The following is a 26,870-nucleotide window of genomic DNA, read 5'->3' as shown; positions in this document are numbered from 1 at the left end:
ATACGCTGGCTATCTGACACAAATAAGCGGTGCTGTCACCTAAACACACACACACACACGCTATGACCTTCAAGTCACTTTATTCATATACACGCACACACACGCTCTCTCTCTCTCTCTCTCTCTCCATACACACACCATCATCATCACCATCCCTCGCCAACAAGACTCTTTCTCTATACCCCGCCAACCTTGGCGGTATCAGGTAAGCCTTGTTATCACTCTTCTCCACCGTTGGCAACATTCTTCATTACTTCTTCCATCTTGTTTCTAATCTCGTGCTTGGACGTCAGGATCCGTATTAACAAACTTTCTTAACCCCTTCAATCAACTGATTTGTTTTCTTGACACCTTCAAACTTTTTTACTCACGTTACTGAAGACTTTTTGCCATGACGTGGTTAGTAACAGCTATATGCAAACCCCCCGTTCAAAAATTTATTCCTAAACTAATTACAGTTGAAGATAATACAAAAGACGTCATTGAATCCAAGTCGTTAACCTGTTCTATAAAATATGATTGCTTCTTTATGCTTTTGGTTTAACTCGTACACCCACCAAACACTTCATTGGCAACCTTGAATGAATAGTAAAGTAGAAAAGTAGGTAAAAGATAATGCTTTCTGATAACAGTAAACTGGTGTGCTGAAACTTATTTATCCTGTAATTAGCTAAGATCCATGATAAATACGAACCCAACTCGATCTCATGGTTTGCTAGGCTTCAATGTGTTGCCATTCCTGATAAAGCTGAGAAAAGCGATTGACTGTAAGAAGGATTAAAATAGCAGTGAAATAGCCAGTACAATCACCATAAAGCAAACAACGTTTGTTTCCCTATTGCTGGATTTAATATTCTGAGTTTTTGTCCCTCGTTTTTCTTTTCTGTATATGAATCCAGTACTCAGTACCAAGTAAGCACTCGTAGATACCCGACATACACATACATGTGTACGTACAAAGTATAAATGTAGCTGTAAAAGTCCGCACAAGGCCCACTGCAGGACAAGACCTCCTTCCAGAAGTGAGAAAGGTAAGCAAAAATAATCTCTTCCCATACGGGGCACATATGAGTGGGGAAGGCATGAATGTAGTGGGAGTGATTCATTTGCATATCGAATCGATGAAATGGTTATGTTTGTGTGTGCCAGTCTTAATGTCAGCTGTAGGTGTTGGCAGGGTACAACGTGGAAGTATTTAAAAAGATATACGATCGGCCTCCAACCTGTGTCCGCCGCAGCTTGGGTTTCGAAAATAAGCTTAGGGCACATGCACAGTACATCTCGAAATGAGAGTGCTATTGCCATGCGCTGATGACTGACCTGCGCTATCGACAGATATCTCTACATCCAAGATTGCTTTATCACTGTCACACAAATCGATGTATTTTTGCGTGGACGATAAATGGTTTCTGTACCTGCATCAGAGAAAGTTTGTCTGGTTATCGAAATAACAAATAACTTTTTTTTTTTTTTTTTCACAAACTGTCACTAATGAATGGTTCATTATGTTATCTGTCCATTAGTAATTTTTTTCAAACTTAATAAATGTCTGTCACTACTTAAGTGTCTGTGATATCGTGTCATGTCATTGATGTCATGTCACACTCATGTCGTTGATATGTGTCAGAGTTGTCATTTCAGTGCCCTCATATAATGTTAGTGCTGTCATTTCATGGCAAGTCATGTCTTATCAGTGTTGTATCATGTTATATCAGTGTTATCATATCATGTCAATGTTGTCATATCATTTCAATGTTCTCATGTCAGTGCTGTCATTGTCATGCCACTGGTTTGTTTCTACCGCCTCTACACTGGAAAGAAAAGTATGACAGAAATTTGTAACCAAGATCATTCTAGCATGAACCCATGCAGACTTGTTTATAAGTTTAAATCCTCCTAAGATCAGCTAGCATGAACCCATGCAGACTTGTTCGTAAGCTTAAATCCTTTTAAGTGTTCCCGTCCAGGAGATTTCTTAGGTTTTTCGTGTTGATTTTTTCAGTATATTGTCTTTACAAACTGTTATTTTACGGAGGACTAGATCTTTATCATCATATAAATAAATATCATTTAGATATCTCTTGCAGTTAGGATAAAACTTAAATCTTTTTAGTAAACACTTTTAAGATAATGCACATTTTTTTATCCATGCTTTAGATGTACTCAGATTCTGTACCAAGAAGTTTTTTCCCATTCTTATTTTTGATACGATATAGTACATCTGTTTCAAACATTCAGGGTTTCGACTCGCTAGCTGTGCAATCCTAATAAATTTTGAGCTGATATTTCATCACGCTGGAGCTCTTACTCATTCAAAACCCCTTTCAAGTGATGAGTCTATCCAGGCCTCATTTCCACTGTACTGAACTCTCATTTAGGGCCTGTCCTGACCTCAACTTGCCGTTGACCTGAAGGACGTTCTCAACCCTGATTTCATCGAGGGAGGGAAGGAGGGAGGGAGGGAATGAAAGGGTGAAAGAAGGAGTAGAGAGGAGGGAAATGAAGAAAAGGGTTAGGAGCGGGAGGTAAAGGGACGGAAAGGTTGGTGTGTGATGCATGCGTCTGTGTGTGAGAGGACGTTTTAAATTTGCACAGTACAATGTGTGTGTGTGTGTGTGTGTGTGTGTGTGTGTGTGTGCCAATGTAAACGAAACTATTACTTAGTAGTAATGCAGTAACAATTGTCAGGATATGACAATACTGACACACTATTGTATAATAGCCTGACCCGACAGCATTGATAGACAGGTTGAAACTGAAATAACGCATAATTATTTATGGAGATGTATGGGTAATACTGAATATTCACTGGTGACATTGTTAAAAAATAATGATAGTTGTAAATTAATTATTGAAACAGTTGTCTGTCTGTAGTGTAAATAGAAGCTATCTCTCGTTCATATATATACCGATATATATACATATATATATATATATATATATATATATATATATATATATATATATATATATATATATATATATATATATATATATAAGTGCTAATGATGGATCATCTCGGGCGCAGCGTTGCCAATGACAACTGCAATCAGTTGTCAAAACCTGACGCTATCGCCGATCCACTGTGGCTCCATATATGGATATGGAAGAAAACGAGTATCATTACTCTTTTGCTTCACATGGTAAAATATTCTACCAGGTATTTCTGGAATAACACAACTTGGTCCTATTAATTTCAGGACATATTTCTACTCCGTCAATTGCCAGTGGACAACAGTATTATATTAGACAGATTTTAATTAATCAGATTTGCGAAACAAACCTACCCATATGCAGAAACATCCCTCGTTCCAATATCATCTAACATTTTGGTAATGTTATTTGTTATTCTGTCTCCAAACCGGCAACCTCTAGGTCCTTTACACATCTGGGGTTTCAACTAATGACACGAGACTCATGTCCTTTTATATAATACGGGTTAGTCTAGCAAGATCTGAACTCTATTAAACCGAATATGTAAGCTGTATTTTATCCTTGAAACTGACTGAGTAATACTATTCAGCCTGAGTAAAAAGATTAATGAATATTATATCTCGTCTCTCAGATACAAGAAGCCTCTCCTGGACTGAACAGATCCGACTGGGGCTAGGAATAATAACTGAAAAAAGGCGTCGTAGTAGTGAAGCCATTAGTGAGATTTAGTCATTGCTTCGAAAGAGTATGGGTGGATCACTGACCGCGACTGTACACATACAATACATACTTTACTACCACCAGCTCATTGGACCTGACGAACATGTTCGAAACTACATACAGCGACTAGTGACTCCGATTAGGCTTATTTCACATTTTGCATAAACTAGCCCCCGGCACTTGGGAATCGAATTGAATAAATATGTTTGATCGCGCAGGTTTAAAAATCGGGAAACGAATAACTCGGTCCATTAATTAACATTTTTAGCACACTATTTCTCACAGTCAATGTAAGGTAGTGAGAACCGGCTTGCTCAGTAGGTCACACAGTGAAACGGAATGTTCTTCTCCCCTCTTTTTTTTTTTTTATATTTACACGATGGAACAATTTACTTTAGAATGATTCCGACTTCAAAGAAAATCACTTCTTTTCAGTCATTTTCTTCTTTCTGGATCCTAGCAACCCCATTCATTAGTGAAAAATAGAATTGCGATGATGACGATGCTTCTACTGCTGCTGCTGATCTATCTGCCTATAGCTAGACGCCATAAACCCGTAAGGGTCATTTTCTTCTTTCTGGATCCTAGCAACCCCATTCATTAGTGAAAAATAGAATTGCGATGATGACGATGCTTCTACTGCTGCTGCTGATCTATCTGCCTATAGCTAGACGCCATAAACCCGTAAGGGGTGGCCGCTTGACTTTGCGTTATATAGTTGTTTTACGGGGAGGAGCACTAACCCTCCACTAACCCACTTGATAACTCGTAGGGAACACGTATGGGTTGGTAATACTGTTACCACTCAGCGTTGTAAAAGGTTTACTGGCTTACAGGAAACCATTCTACATGTCACTTAAAGCCACCTGAAAAAGAAAGAAGAGTAATATAAAGTGACAGGAAAGGTGGAAGAAAAGAAAGAGAGGAGGGCAAACACACAAAAAGAATGATAAAAGTGAAGGAAGAAGTAGCAGGACTACATCAAGTGAGTGGATGATGGTCGTCAGAACCTACCAGTGACATGATGATGAAGAAAGTAATAATGAAAGCAATGATGATGGTAACGATGATGGTAATGGTGATGATGCTCATGTTGATGGTAATGATGATGATTGTGATGGTAACGACGATGATGCTTACACTGGCTCGTGGGACTTGACAGGCATATTCGAGAGAGCACCATTGCTTTCTTCTCTGGCCAAAGACACTGTGTATGTGGCCTTCATTTCGGGCTCGTCAAGGCAGGGGAAGGCCCGTCTTGCGTCAGTCGGCGCGAAGAAAGATGCGGCCATCAACCTGTTACACGAACGAAAAAATAAAAACAGGCTAAACTGTCAGATTATAAAAAATCTTACATTGGGACGGTCTTCTGTAGCGGCATGTTTGAAAGAGCTGTCATATGGTCTTCTCTTCCCAGCGATACGGAGAATCTGGCTTTCATCTCAGGCTCGTCCAGGCAGGGAAAGGCTCGTCGGGCGTTTGTGGCTTCGAAATCTGATACCGCCAGCCAACTGTGAGGGTATGAAAGAAACAGAGAGAGAGAGAGAGAGAGAGAGAGAGAGAGAGAGAGATGCGCTGAAGAACTTTGTCAGTTACTACCCCTTTTTACCCTTATTTGACTTACAAGATTACATCGAATTAAGTCTCAAAGAGCGAAGGGGAATGCTAGGCCCCAGTTCTTTGTGGTAATTTCTGAACAACATGATGAAAAAATAATTTTTTAGTTAACATAATTTTTTCCCTATCAACAGCACAAGCATCGCTCTTAGTTTTACAGTAGATCTGAGAAGGGTAGGTTCTGTGACCCCCACTCATCCTTCCAAAGAAAGAACGTCTCCAGACTCTCTGTATCGCTGCTGAAACCACTTTGTGCTGGGGCTGCAGACTGATCAAAACTAATAATCATTTGTGCTGCATGTTTGTTAAAAATATTTGGGGCTTTCATTCTCCTCTGAGAATGGAATTTTTGGGACACACGTTAAGAGTTAAAAACACACAGAAACCTACATTATTTTTCCATCTTCATTCGACCTCAAGAAATGCATTAAAAAACTAAAACACATACACATATGCACCTACTATCCATTCTTATCCGTCTCACAAAAATATAAAAAAGAAAAAGTGAATACACAGACACTTACAAAACCTCAAAATCCTTTCCTCTGTGTCATTTATATCTATGGTATCTATCTATCTATCTATCTATCTATCTCTCTATTTTTATTTATTTATTATTCAGAAACATTGGGGAAGATATTTGATTCCATAACTGCAAAAAGATGCGGGTACAGATCAGTTCATTCACTTGCCATTAACCTCTCCAGTATGGTGACTTCATTTTCATTCCTTCTAACTCAATGCGACTTTATTTAACTTCGGAGAGACTTCTCCAACTGGAGGGAAAAGCATATTGAATTTTAAATCCCTTCATTATGATAGGTCTCACCTGCGCTGAATGAAATCGTATGTTTGTAGCAGGAATAAAATACAAAAGCTGTCATCGTAGTGAAGGATGTAAACCCCTCGAATACAATGACGTATTTTTATTTCATTCTTACTCCCAAAACACGGTCTTTAGTGTCATTCGTAAACGAAGGATTAATGAAGCTATATCCAACCTTTTCAGTTCGGGGAGTCTTCTCTCTGCTAAATAAAATCGTGTGGTGTTAGCAAGTATAAATCAGTTACATATGTCACATGCAGCCGGTTAATAAAATACCTTTGCATAATGAGAGTAGAAAGTTAATTACAAAATCCAAACAGACTCAAAAATTAGGGGCTTGCCCCCATCTTTACGCCTTAAGCTACATTCCAAAATTATAAATGCTAAACAGAGACAGATCAACACCTACACCGTGTCTCCATCTTCGTTGATATATGATGACCTGTAGAAACCCCTCAGTTGGTCGTTCAGTATTCCCGTGAAATTCATGGACAGCACCAGCTGCTCCCCGGCCGTCACCTCTTCGTTCAGTTCAATCACCATCCACTCCTTCTCCTTGTCGTAGTTCATACTCGTTGCACTCAGGGTGCCGTCGCCGGTGTGTATCTGTGGCGGAGAAGGCGAAGAAATTGAGCAACCACATTAGTGTAGTAGAGAGGAGGGAGCAGGGTCCCAATTTCTAGCAATTTTTGGTATAACCCATCAGAGTAAATTTGTTTCGCATCCTTACATGGGTGATGATGGTGCCCTGTAATTATTCCATAGATGTTCGTCACAAAATGGGAGCCTGTACGCAACTTCAGTCTCTCATCTAAAGAGTACAACTAAAGGAAACATAAGAGTCAGAGAAGCAAATGTTTGTGGAGTTAGGAAAGTAGACAGCGATAAAAGCATATTTAATATGTTTATAAAATCATGATGGTGGACAGGGGTGTCACCCGCTGGAGGAGTTGACGAGCCTGGATGGTGAACCTGCCTGGATGAGGAATCATCCCATCCCGGACGAAGATTATATATATATATATATATATATATATATATATATATATATATATATATATATGTAGATATATGCAAGGAAGGGGCCAAAGGCCAGTGGCCTGCAAACTACTCCCTCCAAGAAAAACAAAACAAAACACAGGAAAACCAAAAGCCAAATTCAACAACCATTCGAGATGCCTGGACACACTGTGTTTGAAAGACTGGAGATCGTAGGCAGCAGGAAAAACAGACAGAGGGAGACAGTTCCAGAGTTGACCTGTTGCATACATGAAGGACTGGGAGTAGCAGTTAACTTTTGAATTAGAGAGTTGGACAGAAAAGGGATGAGAGTTTGTTGCTAGACGGGTGCTACTTGCCCACAGTACTGTAGTTGTGGAGGGATGAAAGCAGACAGTTCAGAGGAGCAGGAAAGATTGGAGTGACGATAGAAAAGAGATAAAGATGCAACAGTGCGGCAAAGAGACAGAGGTTGAAGGGAGCCAGTAAGAGAGGGAGAGTTAACAAGACGAAAAGCCTTTCACTCCACCCTGTTGAGAAGAGCCTTGTGTGGGGAGCCTGCCCACACATGAGAGTTGTACTCTACACAGGGGCGAATAAAACCCTTGTACAAAGTCAACAACTGTGCATGGGTAAAGAAGGTACAGAGTCGGCTTGGCAGACCCAATTTCTTGGAAGCAGATTGTACAAGAGAGGTAATATGTTTTATCCAAGATAGATTCCAAGAGAATGAAACTCCAAATATGTTTAAAGACGATGCAGGATTGAGCTGGCTCTTGTTAAAAATTTGTGGTTACTCCTGGGGAAAATTTCGTCTGGTTGATAGATGTAAGAACTTAGTTTTATATGCATTAAAAACAACAAAGTTACTTTTACCCCAACCAGAGATATGAGCCAAGTCAGACACTGGGTGTTCCATAGCCTCATCTCTTGTTTGCTGAAGTAACTGCTGAGGTGGACGCTGCGGGAAGCAAATGGATTAGTGAAGAGTGGAGTCATCATTGTATGAGTCGATAGGATTAGATGTACAGCCTGAAGGTCATTGATGAATAAAAGGAAGAGAGTTGGAGATAGGATAGAGCCCTGAGGAACACCATAGCTCTAGAAGAACGGTGGCCGTCTATAACAGCAGCTATAAAACGATCAGAAAGGAAGCTAGAATTGAAGGCACAAATACAAGGATAGAAACCGTAAGAGGGCAGTTTGGAAATTAAAGATTTATGCCAGACTCGATCGAAAGTCTGTGACATGTCAAGTGCAATGGCAAAGCTTTCGCCATAGGCCCGAAAGGAGGATGACCAGGAATCTGAAAAGTAGGTGAGAAGATCACCAGTGGAGAGCCCCTGGCGGAACCCATACTGATGATCAGAAAGATTTTGATAGGAAAGATGCTTTAAAAATTTCTATTAAGAATAGATTCGAAAACTTGTGAAACACAGAATGTTAAATCAATTGGGCGATAGAGGGCTGGGAATTGTCACCCTTTCTTTAGGACAAGCTGAATGAGAGCAAACTTCCAGCAAAAAGGTGCAAGTTGATAGACAAAGGCGAAAGAGTTTACCCAGGCGGGGAGTAAGCACAGAAGCACAGTTCTTGAGGACAACAGGAAAGACCCCGTCAGGCCCATATGCCTTGTTAATACCGAGGCCAGTGATGGTAAACAATACATTAATTGAAGAAATTATAATGTCAGCCCTGAGGAAGTCAGTGGGGGGAAGAGGTGGAAGGACAGCACCAGAATCGTCTAAGGTGGAGTTGAAGAAGAAAGTCTGAGCGGAGAGTTCTTCTTTATCAGTAGAAGAAATAGCTAGAGAGCCATCAGAGTGGAAAAGAGGAGGGATGGATGATAAGGTTAGTTGTTAGAAAGATTTTGGCAGCGTGCCAGAAGGAGCGGAAAGAATTCGAGTTGGAGAGTTCAGAGCATTTAGTACGAATAAAATTGTTTTTAGCAGAGTGAAGAACAGAATTAGCACGATTCCTGGCAAAAACGTAAGAACGATGAGCTTCAGGGATTGTTTGGCTCCGGTACCTTTTGTAGGCCTTATCCTTGTTGTGGACAGCATTAGAATAAGCGTGATTAAACCAATTTTATTTTTGCATTAGCCAAAGGATATGAGAAAAGAATGTATGCTTCCATGCCCCAGAGAATAATCTCCTTAATGTGCAAGGCACACTCAAATAGCTGTCGGCCATGGAAGCAATAATCATTCCAGGGAAAATGAAAGAAGTACTGCCTGGGGGCCTCCCAATCAGCAGCTCCAAAGTGCCATGACCGATAATTCTTTGGAGGGTCCACAAGCTGCACTGGAGGGATACGAGAGTTAAGGTGATAAGAGTGTGACCGAAGGGGCCTCTCGGAGAGGAAATATTTACAGCATAAGCAAAAGGATTAGTTGTAAGGAAGAGGTCAAGTATGTTGGATCTCTCTCCAAGGGAGTCAGAGATATGGGCAGGGTGCTGTATAAGCTGCTCTAGGTCACTGAGGATAGAAAAGATGTAGGTTTGTTCGCCAGGTGGATCAATGAAAGGAGAGGAGAGCCAAAGGTGGTAGTGAACATTGGAATCTCCTAGAATGGAGATATCAGAGAAAGGAGAAATGGATAATGTGTTTCTTCTTCCAAGACAGTCAAAGAAATTTTCATAATCAGTAAAATTAGGGGATAAGTAAACAGCACAGAAATATTTAGTCAGAGAACGACAGGAAAGCCGAAGCCAGTGAGAAGAGGACTCTGAAGAATCAAGTTCTGGAACACGAGAGCAAGATATATATACGCAACAACCACCTTTGGCTTTCAAATGGGTATAGAGAAAGTAGGAGGATACAGAGAATGGTTTGCTTTCAATTGCCTCAGACAGCTGAGTCTCAGTCAGGAAGAGAAGGTGAGGTTTAGGGAAGGAGAGGTCTCGCTGATCGGAGAGAAAGTTAGAGGAAAGTCCGCTAATGTTGCAGAAATGAAGTGAGTCAGACAGTGGTTCGAGGCATTGCACTGGGCGACCAGGAAGAGGGGCGGATGGTGGGAGCATTTATACCCTCCCCTCCGGGGACTCCGAGGCTTGGTTAAATGTTGCCATTTTGGTTTAATTTTGAGTAGGAAGTGTAGTTCTAATGTGCATGTAGTTTGGTGTTGACAGAGAAACTTGTAGTGGAGAGTATGCTGGCCTACTCTCTGTGTTACTGAAACATTGAAAAGGTTCAGCAAAGATAAGTGGTCACGAGTTATACTTTTTTTTTTTTTTTTTTTTTTTTTTAAATCAAGGCGAAGATGCACTTGACAGATTGGTGATGATTGGCTGAATGCATCATGTCCGAATAACATTGTTGTATTTGGGTTTCAGTTCATATCACCGGTAATTATTTGAAATACAGCGATGTTATTTGGACATGTTGCATTCAGCCTATTATCACCAATCTGTCAAGTGCATCTTCGCCTCGATAAAAAAAAAAAAAATAAAAAACTGAGTATAGTCCTGAGTGCTGATGAAACAGGAGCTGCAGCTCTCCCTGTCACCTGCTTTCCTTATGCCTTAGGAGTACCGCCCTGTTCGACTGGTGCTACAGTCCACTTCCAGAGAGAGAGAGAGAGAGAGAGAGAGAGAGAGAGAGAGAGAGATTCTTTACCTCGTAACCACGATAGAGAATCTAGTTCTTGTTGCCGCTAGACGAGTTTATTTGGCTTAAGAGTGTCTTTGACCCAGGAGCAAAGGAGTATGTAGCTTTCAGTGGTCCATTCATTACAATAGGTTTTCTTTAAGATGAATGAAATCGTCTGAATGTAGTAATAATAGCCCAATAACGTACGCCAAGTGATTCTGCAGTAGCCTACGCATAGCTTCCATGGTCGCGTTCTTTTTATGCATCTGTGGAGGAGAGACTGTCTGGCCATATTCTTAACCCCTTTATCCATAGGACCTCATTTGTACTACATACTAGCAGGAGTATCAGGCTTTGGTTGGCTAAAGAACTATTACCGTGCATACTGGCGTTGTCCAGTATCATCACGACATTATTCATCACCCCCACTATCAGCGCGACCTCTATCATCACAGTCACTATCAGCATTACCACTACCATTACTACGAAGGATGTAACTGTTTAGGATAAACATATTTTCCATCATGTACACATATAGTCCCTCAATTCTCACTTTTCCTTCTACCAAGTATTAATCTGTTATGTTTTATTCACTTTAGCTGATACAAAGTAACGTTCTTCTGCCCTGAAGGTCAGAACGTGGGATTTGACACTTCTCGAAAAGTACTTCACTCGAAGAACCAAATCCCTTTTTATCCAACAATATACGTAATTCTGCATAGCACTAGTTCATATTTTCAATAACTGCGAGAGTTAGTTAAAAGAAGTCGGTCACCCAACAGCAAAAAATTTACTCCTTAGTGTCATTCCCACCTACAGTATTTCCGAAAAAGAAATAAAAAGACTCAGGTATGAAAATCTTTCCCTTACTCTTTCACTTAACAGACGCAGAAAGAACAAGTGTTCGATCTAGTTCGACTCAGTTAATCTGGTTCGACTCGACTCGAATTGGCTTGAATCGAATCATTTTGCCCTTTACTACCTACATGCACAATTTCAGAATGATAAGACAATACCAAGTAGGTTTCTGAAAAAAAAAAAAAAAAGTGCAAAAAGTTTAAACTTTCCCCCCAATTTTGGTGAGATTCGGCGCTTGCGGTGCAGAATCCAAATGAATTACAGTATTGTCATCATGAATGCACAGTCTATGTCGAAGAAGAAATGTATTGTTGCCAGTGAAGATATTTAAAGTAATGATGATAATAATCACAAAGCCATACTAATGATATTAATAGTTACATATTGCAATGCAATTAATCCTATAACGACGGAAAATATATTTACTGTTTTAGTCTTATACCCACTAAAAGATTTTATTTATTTCAGGAGTGGCCCTGTGAGACGCATCCTGCCTACCGGAGTGGCTCCCATGGGTTCCAGTATCCTTAGAATCTAATCAGTGTGACGTTGTTATGTAAAAAAAAAAAAAAAAATGATGCATACACCACTCACTCAGTAATCCTTTTCAGATCCACAATAAAATCTGAGTACGAGGAGGGAGGGATTGGCCCTAACCATTCGTCAGGGTGCAGATGGGGACCTTCATTGGTCCCAGCCTACATAAAACCTGGGTGTGGTGGCCTCTCTGACTACCAGAGCAACTGCCCTGAGTCCTTTTCTACTTACTAGGGCGGTTCACGGAAGTCCCATCCTGCCTAAAGCCTGATCGGGATGGAGATCTGCCTGTGTGAAAAATTTCGTTTTCCTTTGTGAGAAACTCTGGCAGGACACACACACACACACACACACACACACACACACACACACACACACACACACACACACACACACACACACACACACACACACACACACACACACACACACACACACACACACCGCTCGCTGGTGCAGTGGTAACGCTCTCGCTTGCCAACTGGTGGACGGGAGTTCGCGCCTCGCTCAGGTTGCGAAAAGTTTCGCTTATGAAGTGGGTGGTTACTGTCCCCCTTGAGCAAGGGGACGGGTGTGTGCGTGTGTGAAGGTCACAGCCTTGCCCTTAGATCGAACTATATGAGCTCTCAGCTCCCTTCCGGGAGGGTAAAAGCTGACCATCACGACCATCAAGTGATCCTGACCGACCCGGTGAATTACACACACACACACACACACACACACACACACACACACACACACGTGTACATAAGAGTTTTATTACATTTTTGGTATCTAAAGACAATTCTATTAAGCCTAGGAGAGACTTTTCAAACCAGAGGTATCAGATACAATCTTTGGTAACCTCTTCTGTACTAGGGAACTCTCCTCAGCTGAATAAGATTGTCTCTATCTATCTATCTATAGCTAGATGCCTTAATCCCGTAAGGGGTGGCCAGAAACAAAGCGCCTCCACGTCAACCTGTCCCGCGCCATTCGCTGCCCTCACCCAAACTCATACCTCCCTCTCAAATACCTCTCCATTCCATCCCTCCATATCATCCTCGGTCTCCCTCTCCCACCTCCCTCGCATACACTCTCCACGTTAGTCTCTCGCTCTCCATCCTCTTCACATGGCCAAACCACCACAATGAATTTTCTCCTAACGCTTTCTATCACATCCTCATCCACACCACAACGCTCCTTCACTTCCTCATTTGCCAGTCTCACTCCATTCTCACTTCATTCTTGACTTGTGTCTTTCCAACAATGTCCAAGCTTTGCATCGATACGTTAGAGTTGGTATCACAGTACTCTCATGCAGAGACTTATTCACTTCCATGCTCATTGCAGCACTTCTTATCACTGTTGTCAAAGAACCAGCAACCCTACTTCCCTGCTGTACCCTTTCAAGCACTGCATCCTCTGAGTTCTTATCCTTGCTCATTGCACTACCCAAGTACTTAAATGTACTCACATTTTCTATTTCCTCATCATCCAGCCTCAACTGTACTAAATGACTTCATTCCTCTCGAAAATCACAATTTTACCCTTCCCTACATTTACCTTTACATTCTGTTTCTTACAAACTCTCCCAAACTCATTCACCAAGCCTTGCAGTTCCCCTTCGTCTTCACTTGATAATACAGTACCATCTGCAAACAACAGAACAGAAAGTTTCCAAACGCTGCCTTCTCTCATTAGGGAAGTTCCAACATCCATTGCCCTAACTTGTACTGTATCTCGTATATAACGCCATCCATGTACAGACTGAACAACCACGTAGACATGACACATACCTATTTCAAACCAACAACATTTAGAGTGATAATATCACTTTGTTCACCATCCACACGCACTGCAGCCTTAGCGTCCTCATACATATTCTTCGCGGTATTCAACAGCATTCCATTAACTCCATACATTCTTAGTATTTTCCACATTCCTTGTCTATCCACTCGGTCACATGCTTTCTCCAAACCCATGAAGGCCACTTACAACTCCATTCCCATCTCTAGAACTTTTCCACTTAAGATCTTAGGATGAATTCTGATCTACACAACCTCTTCTCTTCCTAAAACCTCCCTGTTCTTCTCCAATTAATTCCTCCGTTATTTCCCTAATTTTGTTAATAAGTATCCTGCCATATACTTTCCTATTACACTAAAAATCAATAGCCCCTACGATTACCACACTTCTTTTTTCCTTTTTCCTTTGTACACGAGAATAATTACACCTGACTTCAATCGTCCGGACTCTACCTTCCTCCCAGGCCCATTTGCACATCTTCCATATCCATTCTACTACTATCGCTCCCTCGTGCTTCAGCATTTCACCACACAGCCTATCAATTCCTGGGGCTTTCCCCATTTAACCTTCTTCATTGCTCCCACTACTTCCACCCTACTGCTCTCCTCCTCACTTCTTATCTCCCTCCTCCTCCTCCCAGCCATTCTCCAGACACTTATAATCTCAATACTGTCTTTAGGAAAGAGAGTGAAGGGATTAATCTCTGAGAGACATTAGGATTAGACAAGATAACTGTACATTCAGTGGTCAGTTAAAAGCTCACTGGAAAGGTTTAAATCAGTCATATGCCCTCTTTTTGAATGCAAGTGGTTAAGAAAGTTATCTGCTGTTTGGAAGGAAGCTTATTCGATCCAGGGGTGGAGGTGGGAACAATTTGGTTGCCTGATTATCGATAAAACAGGCTTTACTGGTTTTCCACAAGATCCACTAAAATTCTATAAAATACGCAAACCAATACCATTCACCAATCCTGAATGAGTCAGTTCAAGTATGCTGGAACATACACGATGCACATTAGTGCCAGGTGGTGATTTGTTAATGTCTGAAATGCGATAAAGATTGCTGGGTCTCAGGGAGCATGCTATCGAATCTATTCTCGGAGTCGGACATTTGAAAAAATCTTACTGATGTTTCCTCTTGTCTTTCCCGCCTGCCTATCACATTCTGCCGACGAAGGAAAATATTTAGCTTTTACTGTATTTTCGTCTCCTGTCACTGAGAAAGATACTTTGGTTATAGTTGAGTGTGGGTATCAGTGTACAGAATAAACAACTGACAATGGTGTCCTCTCGCCTGTCTGCATCTGTCTAAGTTATCCATGAATGAAAAGTTTCTATAATTCCCTCCCATGTATGGGAGTAGCGGTGGGTACACTCGGAAGCACACTCGACTTGGTATTCCCCGGTTCGATTCCCGGCCGAGACCAATATGTAAGGTCTTCTTTACACGCCTGTTTGTATCTTGAATTTAAATAGTTTATTTTAAGACAAGGACTTACCAAAAACTGATTGTTTTAAAGGACCCTCATGCAATCGATAGTCACTAAATATAAGCCTTCTTCTCCTTCTGCACTAGTACCAGTAAAAGAAAATAGAAAAAAGTAAATGAAATGCGGCAATACCTATACAGCAGCGCCATGTTTGCTTGCTGTTCTTTTCGGTTCCTACATCTTGGCTGTTCCTACATCTCAACAGACCCGGAAGTATTTACCCCTTCAGTACGGCAACGTGTTTCTTAGTTTCATCTTGCTACTTCCACAGGATTTTACTCAACTTAGGCATGATCTCTCGTAACCATTATAGAGCGTAAACAAGACCCCACAACAATTTAATCATTACAAGCACAAAAGTCCGTCTCCGGCTCTTGCCCCTAGTGGTCATCCTCCCACCCACCAGTTTCGCTCAATGGACTTATTTTTCCCTTTCGGCCAATGGGTCCAATTCCCCCTTGGACCCATTTTCCCCCACAAGCATATTTTCCTCCTTTTGCTTATTTTCCCCATTCGCCAATTTTTCACCCATAAACCTCATTAATTTCATGAACTTATTTTCCCAAGGGCCCTCTTTTCTTCCTGGACCTATTTTCCCCTTGAGCCTATTTTTCAACCACGGACTTGTTTTTCACCATGGACCTATTTTATAGCATAGGCATATTTTTCATCCATGAACCTATTTTCCCTCGGCTGACCTATTTTCCCATGGATCTGTTTTTCCTCCATGGGCCTGTTTTCCCCCACGGACGTATTTTCCCCCCATGAGGACACACGAAATCTCCACATGAACATATTCTCTCAAGCGTATTTATTATCGCCGTTTTTAGCAAGGCGAGGCTATATACTGTTTGTTGGAGTCTGTGTGTGTGTGTGTGTGTGTGTGTGTGTGTGTGTGTGTGTGTGTGTTCTTACCTAATTCTTACCTAATTGTTCTTGCCTAATTGTATCTTTACAGGAATGAGTCAAGCTCGTACTATCCCGTGTCTTAGACCATATTTATCGTACATATCCTTAAATTTGTGAATTGTTTTGGCACACACTATATCATTCGGTAGTGCATTCCATTGATCAATTGCTCTGTTTGGGAAACTGAATTTCCTTACGTCTTTATCACCTCTCTTCTTATGCAGTTTTTTGCAGTGTCCGCTTGCTGATGCTTCTCCATATGTTAAGTAATCATTTATGTCTATTTTCTCCTTTCCTGATATGCACTTATATAGCATTATCATGTCACCTCTTTTCCTTCTCTCCTGTAGTGTTGGTAGATTCAGTTTATTTAGTCTTTCTTCGTAGCTCAGGTCCCTTAAGCTTGGTATCCATCTTGTAGCGGCCCTTTGAACTTTTTCAATCTTGTCTATATGCTTTTTGAGATGAGGACTCCAGACTATTGATGCATATTCCAGGGTTGGTCTAATGAATGATGTTATTATCCTTCTTAGCATGTCTTCATTTATGTATGTGAATGCTATTCTCATATTTGCAAGCAGTGTATACATGTTCCGTACCTTCTCGCTGATGTGGTCAGCCGGAGATAGTCTGTTATTGATAATCACACCTAGGTCTTTCTCTCTTTCTGATGTGTATTGGGTTTTATTTCCTAACTTATAATCCCAATCAGGTCTTTTTCCACTTTTACCAAACTTGATTACATGACACTTGTCCACATTGAATTCCATTTGCCATGTACTACTCCATTCATGAAGTTTATTTAATTCTTCTTGTAGCTCCCTACAGGAGTCTGTGCTAGTAATTCTCCTTTGTATTTTTGCATCATCTGCAAACATATTCAGATAGCTTTCATTTCCAGTGTTACTGTTTATATCATTTATGTACACTAAAAACATGATTGGTGCCAGCACCGAACCCTGTGGTACTCCACTAGTCACTTCTTTCCATGATGAGTAGTTTCCTCTTAGTACTGTCCTCATTTCTCTTTTTATGAGAAAGTCTTGCATCCAACAAAACAGTTTGCCTCGAATTCCTCCTTGATGGTACAGCTTCCATAAAAGTCTTTGGTGTGGTACTGTGTCAAAAGCTTTCTTGAAATCTAAATAGATACCGTCCACCCATCCTTCCCTTTCCTGTATTGTGTTTGTTACTCTGTCATAGTAGCTCAACAGATTAATAACACATGATTTTCCTTTTCTGAAACCAAACTGTCTTTCTGTTATCATACTGTGTTCTACTAGATGATTTACCCAAGCTTTTCTTATAGTTTTTCTAATACCTTGCTTACAACACTGGTCAGTGATACTGGTCGGTAGTTGAGAGGATTTTGTCTATTTCCTTTCTTGAATGAGGGGACTATATTTGCTTTTTTCCAAATATCAGGTAGTTTCCCTTGACTCAAGGATTTCTTGAAAATTAAAAATAATGGTTTACTTAACTCCTTTGCACATTCTCGCAACACCCAACATGAAATTTCATCAGGACCACTTGCTTTTCCTCTGTCTAATCTACTTAACTCCTCCTGTATTACTTTTTCTGCTATTTGTATATCTGGTAGTATGTGTGGACATGCGTGTTCCACATAGTCCCTCTCAAAAATTTTTTCTTCTGTAAAAACTAATTGGAAATTCTTATTTAGTGCTTCACAAAGATCTTTCTCTTGTGTATAAGTGATTCCCTCGTCCGTAATGGATTGTATTATATCTTTTACTTTGGTTTTGCTTCTGATATAGCTGTAAAACAGCTTTGGTTGATCACAACTTTTATTTATTATATCCTCCTCAAACTGTTTTTGGGCTTCCCTCCTTATTCTTGTATAGTCGTTTCTTGCCTGTTTGTAATTATTATACGCCCTTTCACTATTGTGTCTTCTGTATCTATTCCACAACAAATCTCTTCTTTCTTTTGATTTTTTACATTCTGTATTGAACCATTTCTGTATTTTCTTATCTGCTTCTTTTGCTGTGGGATGTACTTCTGGACTCCTATTTCATAAAATTCACAAAAATTTTTATATACAGCATTTAAATCTTGTCCTCTAAGCTCATTTTCCCAATCAACTTCTAAGAAATACTTCTTTAGGTCTTGATAATTTCCCTTTTTATAGTTTAGGCTCTTTTTGTAACTGTCATTGCTGTTTACTATGTCATATGCTATCCTGAAGTTATATTTTAGTACTGCATGATCGCTTTTGCCGAGTGGAGGGTGATATATTAAACTGTCAATGTCATTTTCTTGCCTAGTAAATATTACTGTAGATCTAGCACTGAAGGTACATCAAGTCCTCTTTTTCTAGTGGTTTCCCTCACATGTTGCGTTAAGAAAAACTCTTGTACGAGATCCAGGAGCTTTTTTGGTCCCAACAGCTTTCTTGGCTATTTATATCTAGAGTATTCCAATTTATATTTGTATTGAAGTCCCCAGTTAGTATAATTCTTTCCGATTTCTCTTCCATTTTATGTAGCAAGGATCTTATACTCTGAATTGTACTCTCTGCCAGGTCCTCATATTCGTCTCTTTCCCATGTGTTTGATCTGGGTGGCATATACAAATTGGCTACAATTACTTTACCTTCAGATGTGTCGATGTCTACTGCAATCAGTTCTACTTGTGATGGTATATCTAGGTTTATTTCCTTGACATTTAGATTTTTCTTAGTTAATATTATAATTCCTCCTCCTTTTTTTAAATTTCTGTCTCTTCTCCATATATTGTATTCCTCTAAGTTTAGTATGTCATTGGATATCCTTGGTGTTAATTTTGTCTCAGGCATATTATTTGTGGTTCATTTTCTCTGACATAATCATTCATCTCTAGTAATTTAGATACCATTCCATCCACATTTGAGTACATCAACTTTATCATCTTGTTTATATACTTGTCATGACATGGTTCTACTAACTTCCTCCTTTTTCTTCCATCCTGTTTGTGTACCACTTTCTTACCTGCAATCCTATTACTTTGTAAAAAAATTTCTTCTTGTCCTCTTCTGATCTTGCCTCATTTTTTGTTTTTGCTTCCTCCCTTTTCTCTTTCAGTAATTCCAGTTCCTCTTGTGTTAGGCATCTTTTTATCCATACATTTTTGAACTCCTCTTTTTCCATAAGATTCTTTGCATTTTTTAGTATCACTTCCACAGTGTTTACACTCTGGAAAGTCACCTTTAGAGGTCTTGTCTTGCTTTTCTCGTATTTCCCTAACCTTTTGTGTTCCTCTATGTCTTGACTACAGAGTTCCTCTGATAATTCTTTCAGTAAGCTCATTACATTTGCCATCTCCTTTTTGTCTCTAGTGATCTTGTTTTTAATTTCTTCCTCTTCTATACCAGTGTTTACTATTGATTTATTTATTTCTACTGAATCTCTGACTAACTTTGGATTGTTTTGGATTATTCTTTTCACTTCCTTTTAAATGTTTTTTTCCTCCACCCTTGTTTCTAAGTCTTTCTTTACTTTCACCATTTCAGCATACGCGGTTTCTACATCATTGCTTTGCACAGCTTCATTCACCTGTGTTATCTTCTCCTCAATATCACTGCTCTGGTCCATAAGACTGCTTGCTTGTCTAATTGTCTCTGTGTCATTTTTTAACTCTTCCATAACACTCTCGTGACTGACTACTGTACTTCCCATTTCACTCACTTTCTTCCTAAGCGTACTCAATTCCACTGTTAGTTCACTGATGGTTGTGTCTTTCTTATTGGCCTCCCTTCCCAGTTTTTCTATCTCTTCCTTTTGCAATTGTGTGTGTGTGTGTGTGTGTGTGTGTGTGTTCTCAAATATCTCTAAAAGTTGTGAACGAATTTTTACCAAACCTTCGGGAATTAACTATATGGATGGTGAGGATTTGATCAAAGACGACCGAATGTCAGCCGCCTTATATCAAATTGCATTTTGGCCAATATCTCAGCAACGGACAGAGATATTTTCTTAAAGTCTGGTATTTCGGTAGTTTGTGCCTTAGCCAACAACATATTTCGGTGGGCGAATAGCATTCCGCCCCCGAATGCTTTTGTATTTCATTTCTACCGTGGATTTTTTTACCCACTAAATCTGTTTCCACTTAATTAAATTTCCCTAAAGGATGTACTTTCAATGGAATTATTTTCCTTCACAGACCTATTTCAACCAAGGACTTGTTACATAACCAATTCCCAATGGACCTATTATCTCTCATCCACCCCCCCACCAACTTACCTACATAAATGACCACTTACCCGGTGTGGTAAGCACATCTGACATCCTCCAGGAAGTCCAACATCTATCCATTCATCCAAAAAGCCCACACATCCCATTCACGTGCCTAACCCGCCCAACCACTCCTTCCTACTCAGCCACCCTCCCTCCCCACCCTGAACACCCGTCAACCCACTCCATCTTGCCCACCTACATACCCACCCCACACCACCAACCACCAACCGCACCCTACCTGCCCACCCCACCAGCTTTCCTTTGGTGGTAAGTATGTTGGCTTTTTAGGTTAGTGAGTGGATGTGTGGCTTCCTATGAGAGAAACCAGGTAACGGCCCTACCACACTGAGTGGGTAGGTATATGGGTGGAAAGATGGACGGGTGGATGGGAGAAATAGGTCAGCTGGGAAGCAGGTCTCTAGAGTAAACAGGTCCATGGCTGGAGTAGCTCTATATGGAATAATTGGTCCAGGGGTGTTACATCCAGGAGGGAAATGGCCCCAAATGGAAACATAGGTCTGATGGGTAAAAAACATCTATAGGTGAAATAGGTCTATGTCAGAGAAAAGATATACTGTATGTTGGCTTTTGGTGTTACCATGGGGAATGTGTAGGTCCATGGGGAACATAAGTAATTCAAGGAAAATTTCGTCCATAGGGTAAAAATAAGTCCATGGTAAAAGTAGGTCCATGAGAAGAACAAGTCAACAGGTGAAATGGATCCATAGTGAAAAATGGGTCCATGGAGTAAAACAGGTATAGTTGGGAGAAATAGTTCCATGGGAGAAAGCAAGTTATCTATACTTAAGAAAAAAAATATATGTGTCCATGAGGAATTATATCCAGTGTGGAATTGGGTCCATGAGGGGAAAATGGGTTTAAGGGGGAAAAAAGTTCTATGAAGAAGAATGGGTTCATGGGATGAAAATTGTTCCAGTGGGGAAATAGGTAGGTGGGGAGATGACCCCTAGGGGACGTAGCCACGGAAGAGAGTATGTCCTAGTTGTTGTTTTTCCTGTTGTTATTATTATACTTATACTTATACTTATTATTATTATTATTATTATTTTTTCATTATTATTATTATTATACTTATTATTATTATTATTATCATTATTATACTTATTGTTATTATTTTTATTATTATCATTACTATCATTATTACCTGCAGGGGGGTCCTCCCTTGGGTACCGGCCTGGCAGGGCTTTTCGAGCCCTGCCATGCTGGTGCCCACCATGACATTTGCTGGGTAAAGTTTATGAGATACCAGCAACAGGATTATGGGGGAAGGGGGACTTCCTAGCCCAGACCCTCCTATTGATTCGCATTCTGGTGGTGCAGAGGACGTGCAAGCCCGAGAATCCAAGCGTGGGTTTAACATTCGTGATGCACTGTGGGTGGGATCTTGGAATGTTCTAAGCCTTTCAAAGGATGGTTGACTACCTTTGCTGTTACTAAAGTAAGAGCAGCTGGGGGTCAGCACAGCTGCACTCTTTGAAGTGAGGCAACCAGGGCATGGTGAGATTGGAAGCGATGGTTACACATACTTCTGGTCTGGCAGTGATGATGGTGCCCATCTTAGGGGTGTCGCTGTGGCAATTGTTGCTCACTTTGTCTCATGTTTTGACAGGGTTACTCCAGTTGTTGAGCATATAATGATGATAAGATTGAAACACTCCTTAGGCTTCATCTGTCTTATTGCAGTGTACGCTTCAACTGAGATGAGTGATCTTGAAAAGAAAGAGTTGTTCTACAACAAACTTGACTCTGTTGTGAAACAGTGCCCTTTGCAGGATACACTCCTGGTCTTGGGCGACTTTAGTGCAGGTAATGGCATTGACAGGGAGGGCTTCAGGGATTGTGTAGGTCCCCATGGCTCTAGAACCAGGAATTCCAATAGTTCTTACATTCTGGCTTTTACAAAATCTCATAAGTTAAGAACTGTTGGATCCTGGTTCCAGCAGCCAAACCTTCATCGCTGGACTTGGTATCCCAATAACCAGATGGGTTGCTAAGGAGATTGATCACATTCTTGTTAGTATTCACTGAAGGATCCTTCAGAAATGGAAGGTTTTCAGGGGTGCAGAGCTCTTTGCTGCTGATCACAGATTTGTTGTTGCTACTCTATAAATCTAAACTGAGAGATTCTCAAGATGCCACCAAAAAAAGGCTCTACCTTGAGAAACCAAGGGATAAGGAGTGTGCATATGAGCATGCAGTGGCAGTTTCAAATCAGTTTGAAGTGTTCAATACCGTTGAGGATCCTGTTGCATGATAGGATACCTTTAGGCATGCTATCCTGGCAGGAGCCGATGAGTGTATTGGAGACCGCCCAAGATCAAGGAGGAGATTCATCTCACAGGAGATGCTGACCACAACTGAGGAGGGTCGTGCTGCCAGGCTGGCTGGGGGTTGGGAACAGCACAGACCTCTGTATCGATGGACACGAGTTTCATTGAGGAGGGACAAGGAGAGATATGTCAGGGAAATCGCTGCGGAGGTGGAAGGCCATTTTCATGCAAATGACCTTCAACCTGCCTACCAAGGCCTGAAGAAGCTCCACTCCAGACCCACCTCTCAGGCTAACTCTGTTTGGACAACAGTTGGACAGCCTGTGTCAGGGGCAGGTGAGTATAGAGCTGGTTGGGCCATGTACTTTGGGCAGCTGTACATGACTGAACCTCCCAGTGGAGAGTGTCCATCGGTTTGTGTACAACCATGGACTGCTGTCCCACCAATTAATGAAGCTGTGCCTTCTCTACATGAAATCAAGAATGCAGTGGCTAGGTTGAAAAGTGGTAGAGCAGCTGGTGTTTGTGATATTTCAGCAGAACTGATCAAAGTTGGGGACGAAGCCATGATCAAGGGGTTACAAGCAGCCATAAAAGCCATTTGGTAGACTGGTGTTCCTCCTGACTGGGTAAAGATTTTGGTCATCCCTATCTGGAAAGAAAAAGGAGACCAACATGACTGTAGTAACCACCGTGGTATTATAGTGCTCAATATGCCGGTCCTGATGCATATATGGGACCATTTAAAGTTTTGGAGGCCTAAGCAATCCAGATTCACGCCAAAGAAGTCTACTGTTGACTGTATCCTAGCTCTTCAAGTTCTTGTGGAACACCGTCTTGAGTTTCGACGAGGTCCGTTAGCAGCCTGTGTGGTCCTCAAGGAGTTTGACTCAGTGAATCAGGAGGTACTATGGGAACTCCTTCGACTCCCTGGGATTCCTGCAGGGATAATCCAACTGATTGCTGGCTTGTACTCAAACACTGAGAGTGCTGTCAAGTGTGGAAGAGGAATATTTGACTCCTTCCTGGCAGATTCTGGTGTAAGATGGGGATGTGTCCTTGTGCCCACACTTTTTTTTAACACATGTATGGACTGGGTACTGGACCGGCCTGTAAGTCAAAGTCACTGTGGGGTAACAATTGGCAATGTCGGGGTCACTGATCTTGGCATTCCTGATGATACAGTTATCCTAGCAGAGTTGCTGGAGACACTACCCTACCGAGGGTCCTCTAGGAATTTCACGAGAATGCGAATCCACTGGGATGTAAGGTCTCTTGGGCCAAAACCAAGGTCCAGGCATTTGGTGGCTTGTTGGATGAAGCAGTCCAAACATGTGGTGTGGATATAGAACACTTGGAAAGATTCACTTATCTTGATAGTGTGGTCCATAACAACGGTAGAACAGACAGTGAGATCTCTTGTCGCATTGGTCTGGCCTGCGTGGTTATTGATTCAGTCAATTCTGGTATTAGGCACTGTTGTTATTTAGAAAGACAAAAGTTCTCATCTTCAAGGTGCTGATGCTTCCTGTCTCACTTTATGGCTGTGAGACATGGACACTAAACAGCAGCTTGAAGTGGCAAATTGATTCCTTTGGTACTGTCTTCGCAGGATCATGGGATATTGCTGGTACAACTGAGTGTGTAATGAGCGACTACTCAGTGAGGCTGAATTGAGCCCTATTGCCAGCATAATACATCAACGCCAACTTCAGCTTAATAGGCACATGGCCTGCTTTCCTGAGGCTGATCCTTCTCACAGGGTGATCCCTGAACGAGTTAACCCTGGGTGGATGAGGCCCAGGGAAAGGCCACATTACTTATGGCTGGAGCAAGTCAATCACTCTCGTTGGAAGATACTTAGAGGAGGGAAAACTTGCTGCCTGGAGGGTTGCAGGCAGGGACCAGAGTGGGTGGAGTCAGAGGGTGAGTGAGGCTATGCGCCCAATGGCGTTTGCTGCTTCTTGGTTGATTATTATTAATCACTATTACCATTATTATTATTATTATTATTATTATTATTATTACCTCTGCCAAGGAGCTTATGTTTTCACCCCTGTCCATTTGTTTGTTTGTTTCTTGGTTGGTTGGTTTGTGAGCAAGATTACACAAAAACTACTTCTACTCGGTAGAAGAACGGGCCTTGGGCCAGAATAGACTCCATTAAATTTTGGTGCAGATCCGGATAAAAGTGCAGATCCAGGATTTTTTTTTTTTTTTACTTTCTTTAACATTGCGAGATAAGGCGTTTTTTCGACATTTTCGTAAATTTTTAAGTGAATATTGCATGGATCTTGAAAAAAACAGCCATATTTAGAATGCTGGTATCTACGAATGTGTACAGTTTGGCACGGATCCATATAAAATTCCGGATCTAGCAGATTTGAATATGCTTTTATAGGAGGGTAGTTCTTTCCAGCTGCCGTACCGTAACAAATATGGCTATACCTGGTTCCTGGAGGAAGTATGCACTCTACTGGGTGCCATTCTATAGTCTGTCTCAGGAAAGATGAGGGTAGAATATAGTCTATTTTAGTCCAAAGTCACTGTCAAAGGCCGAACGCACCTGACTTAATGACCTGTGGAAATACAGGCTGGCCAGGGACAAGGCCTGAGGGCAAGAGGCACAAAACACACACACACACACACACACACACACACACACACACACACAATGAATGAATGGGTATAAGTGACCCGCTATGCTCACAGGTTAATATGAACTGTGGTTCCTGTTTTTGGATGCAACTTTTTTTTTTTTTTTTTGTTACAAAGCGCTAAAAATAAACGAAAAATATTGGACCAGTTATTTGTTGTATATTTAGATTTAATAGCATAATATTCCTTTTATTTTACTTTTTTTTTTTTTTTTTTAGCTTGATTCGCCTGTCATCAAGAATTTGTAAGTTGGCATCTCAGGTCACAGCACCTCCTGACTGACTCCTGGGAGGTAAAGGAGGAGATTAATTTTAAGGGATCAAGAGCAAGCCTTCAAAGACTCCTGAGAAAGAACGGATATACTCTCAAGAAATCAGATAAAGGACGAAAAATTCTGATGGAACGACGTGATACTGCTGAGGGAGAACAACGTTCAACACAACCCACAACACTCCAAACTAGAGCTGCGAGATCTGGTGGAAAGAAACAAAGACAGGCAAGAGTATGAAATAGACTCTATCGCAAAAGACCAAGGAAATGAGGTTTTACGACTTCCACCCTACCACTGCGAACTAAATCCAATAGAACTTATATGGGCTCAAGTGAAAGATGAAGTAAGAAAAAAGAATTCCAATAATAATCAGACAATGCTTGTGATGGAGGAAATCACAAGAAATGCAGTGAGGAAAGTGACACCAGAAAACTGGCAAAAATGTATGGAGCATACGAGAAAACTAGAACAGGAATATATCAGAAATGACATTGTGCACAATCACATGGTCGAAGAATTCGTCATTAACGTGGCGAATGATTCCACCATCGAAGAAGAAGGTTTAGATGAGGGATATATATATATATATATATATATATATATATATATATATATATATAGAGAGAGAGAGAGAGAGAGAGAGAGAGAGAGAGAGAGAGAGAGAGAGAGAGAGAGAGAGAGAGAGAGAGAGAGAGAGAGAGAGAGAGAGAGAGATTGTATTTTCAATGTAAATTTTAGAGTATAATGAATATTTATTAAGGAAATGCTACTGTTGATCCTTCGATCAGTAAAACTATTGTAAATCAGTTTGTTTTTTCATAACATTTTTCATAAAGAATAGTAATAAAACAATAAAAATAAAATAAAATAAAATAATTTTTCTTCTTCATCTTTCATGGCTATTTCACTGGCTTCCTTACCCTAACCTTCCCCACATTCCGACCCGGGCCACTCCCATCCTCCATCCCTCCTCATATGGACTGATATCTGGGCACTGATAGATAAACAGAGGCTACAGATTGTTTATTTAAGCGTCGTGTGTGTGTGTGTGTGTGTGTGTGTGTGTGTGTGTGTGTGTAGAGGAAAGAAAAAGGAAGAGGGAAGGAGGAAGATCCAGAATCCCGAGGGGACGGGACCTCTTAATCCTTC

General features: G+C 40.9%; 1 protein-coding gene across 1 annotated transcript in view; it reads right to left on the bottom strand.

Annotated features, from left to right (window-relative positions):
• The window catches only part of LOC145407787 (aminopeptidase N-like), a 364,550-nt gene extending 342,827 nt beyond the window's left edge, over window positions 1–21,723 (bottom strand). Inside the window, exons 1-3 of the mRNA XM_080278651.1 lie at window positions 21,667–21,723; window positions 6,507–6,703; window positions 4,795–4,950 (exon numbers count right to left, since the gene is read on the bottom strand). Of these exons, the coding sequence (XP_080134777.1) occupies window positions 4,795–4,950; window positions 6,507–6,703; window positions 21,667–21,723 (410 nt within the window). The remainder of the gene's footprint in view (window positions 1–4,794; window positions 4,951–6,506; window positions 6,704–21,666) is intronic.
• Between the last annotated feature and the right edge of the window lie 5,147 nt (window positions 21,724–26,870).

Source organism: Coenobita brevimanus, chromosome 74 (assembly GCF_032717465.1).
Source record: "Coenobita brevimanus isolate Jiangsu-jjx chromosome 74, ASM3271746v2, whole genome shotgun sequence".
NCBI classification, from domain to species: Eukaryota; Metazoa; Arthropoda; class Malacostraca; order Decapoda; family Coenobitidae; genus Coenobita; species Coenobita brevimanus.
The sequence above is the reverse complement of the archived record's forward strand: the minus strand, read 5'-3'. Positions and strand labels throughout refer to the sequence as shown.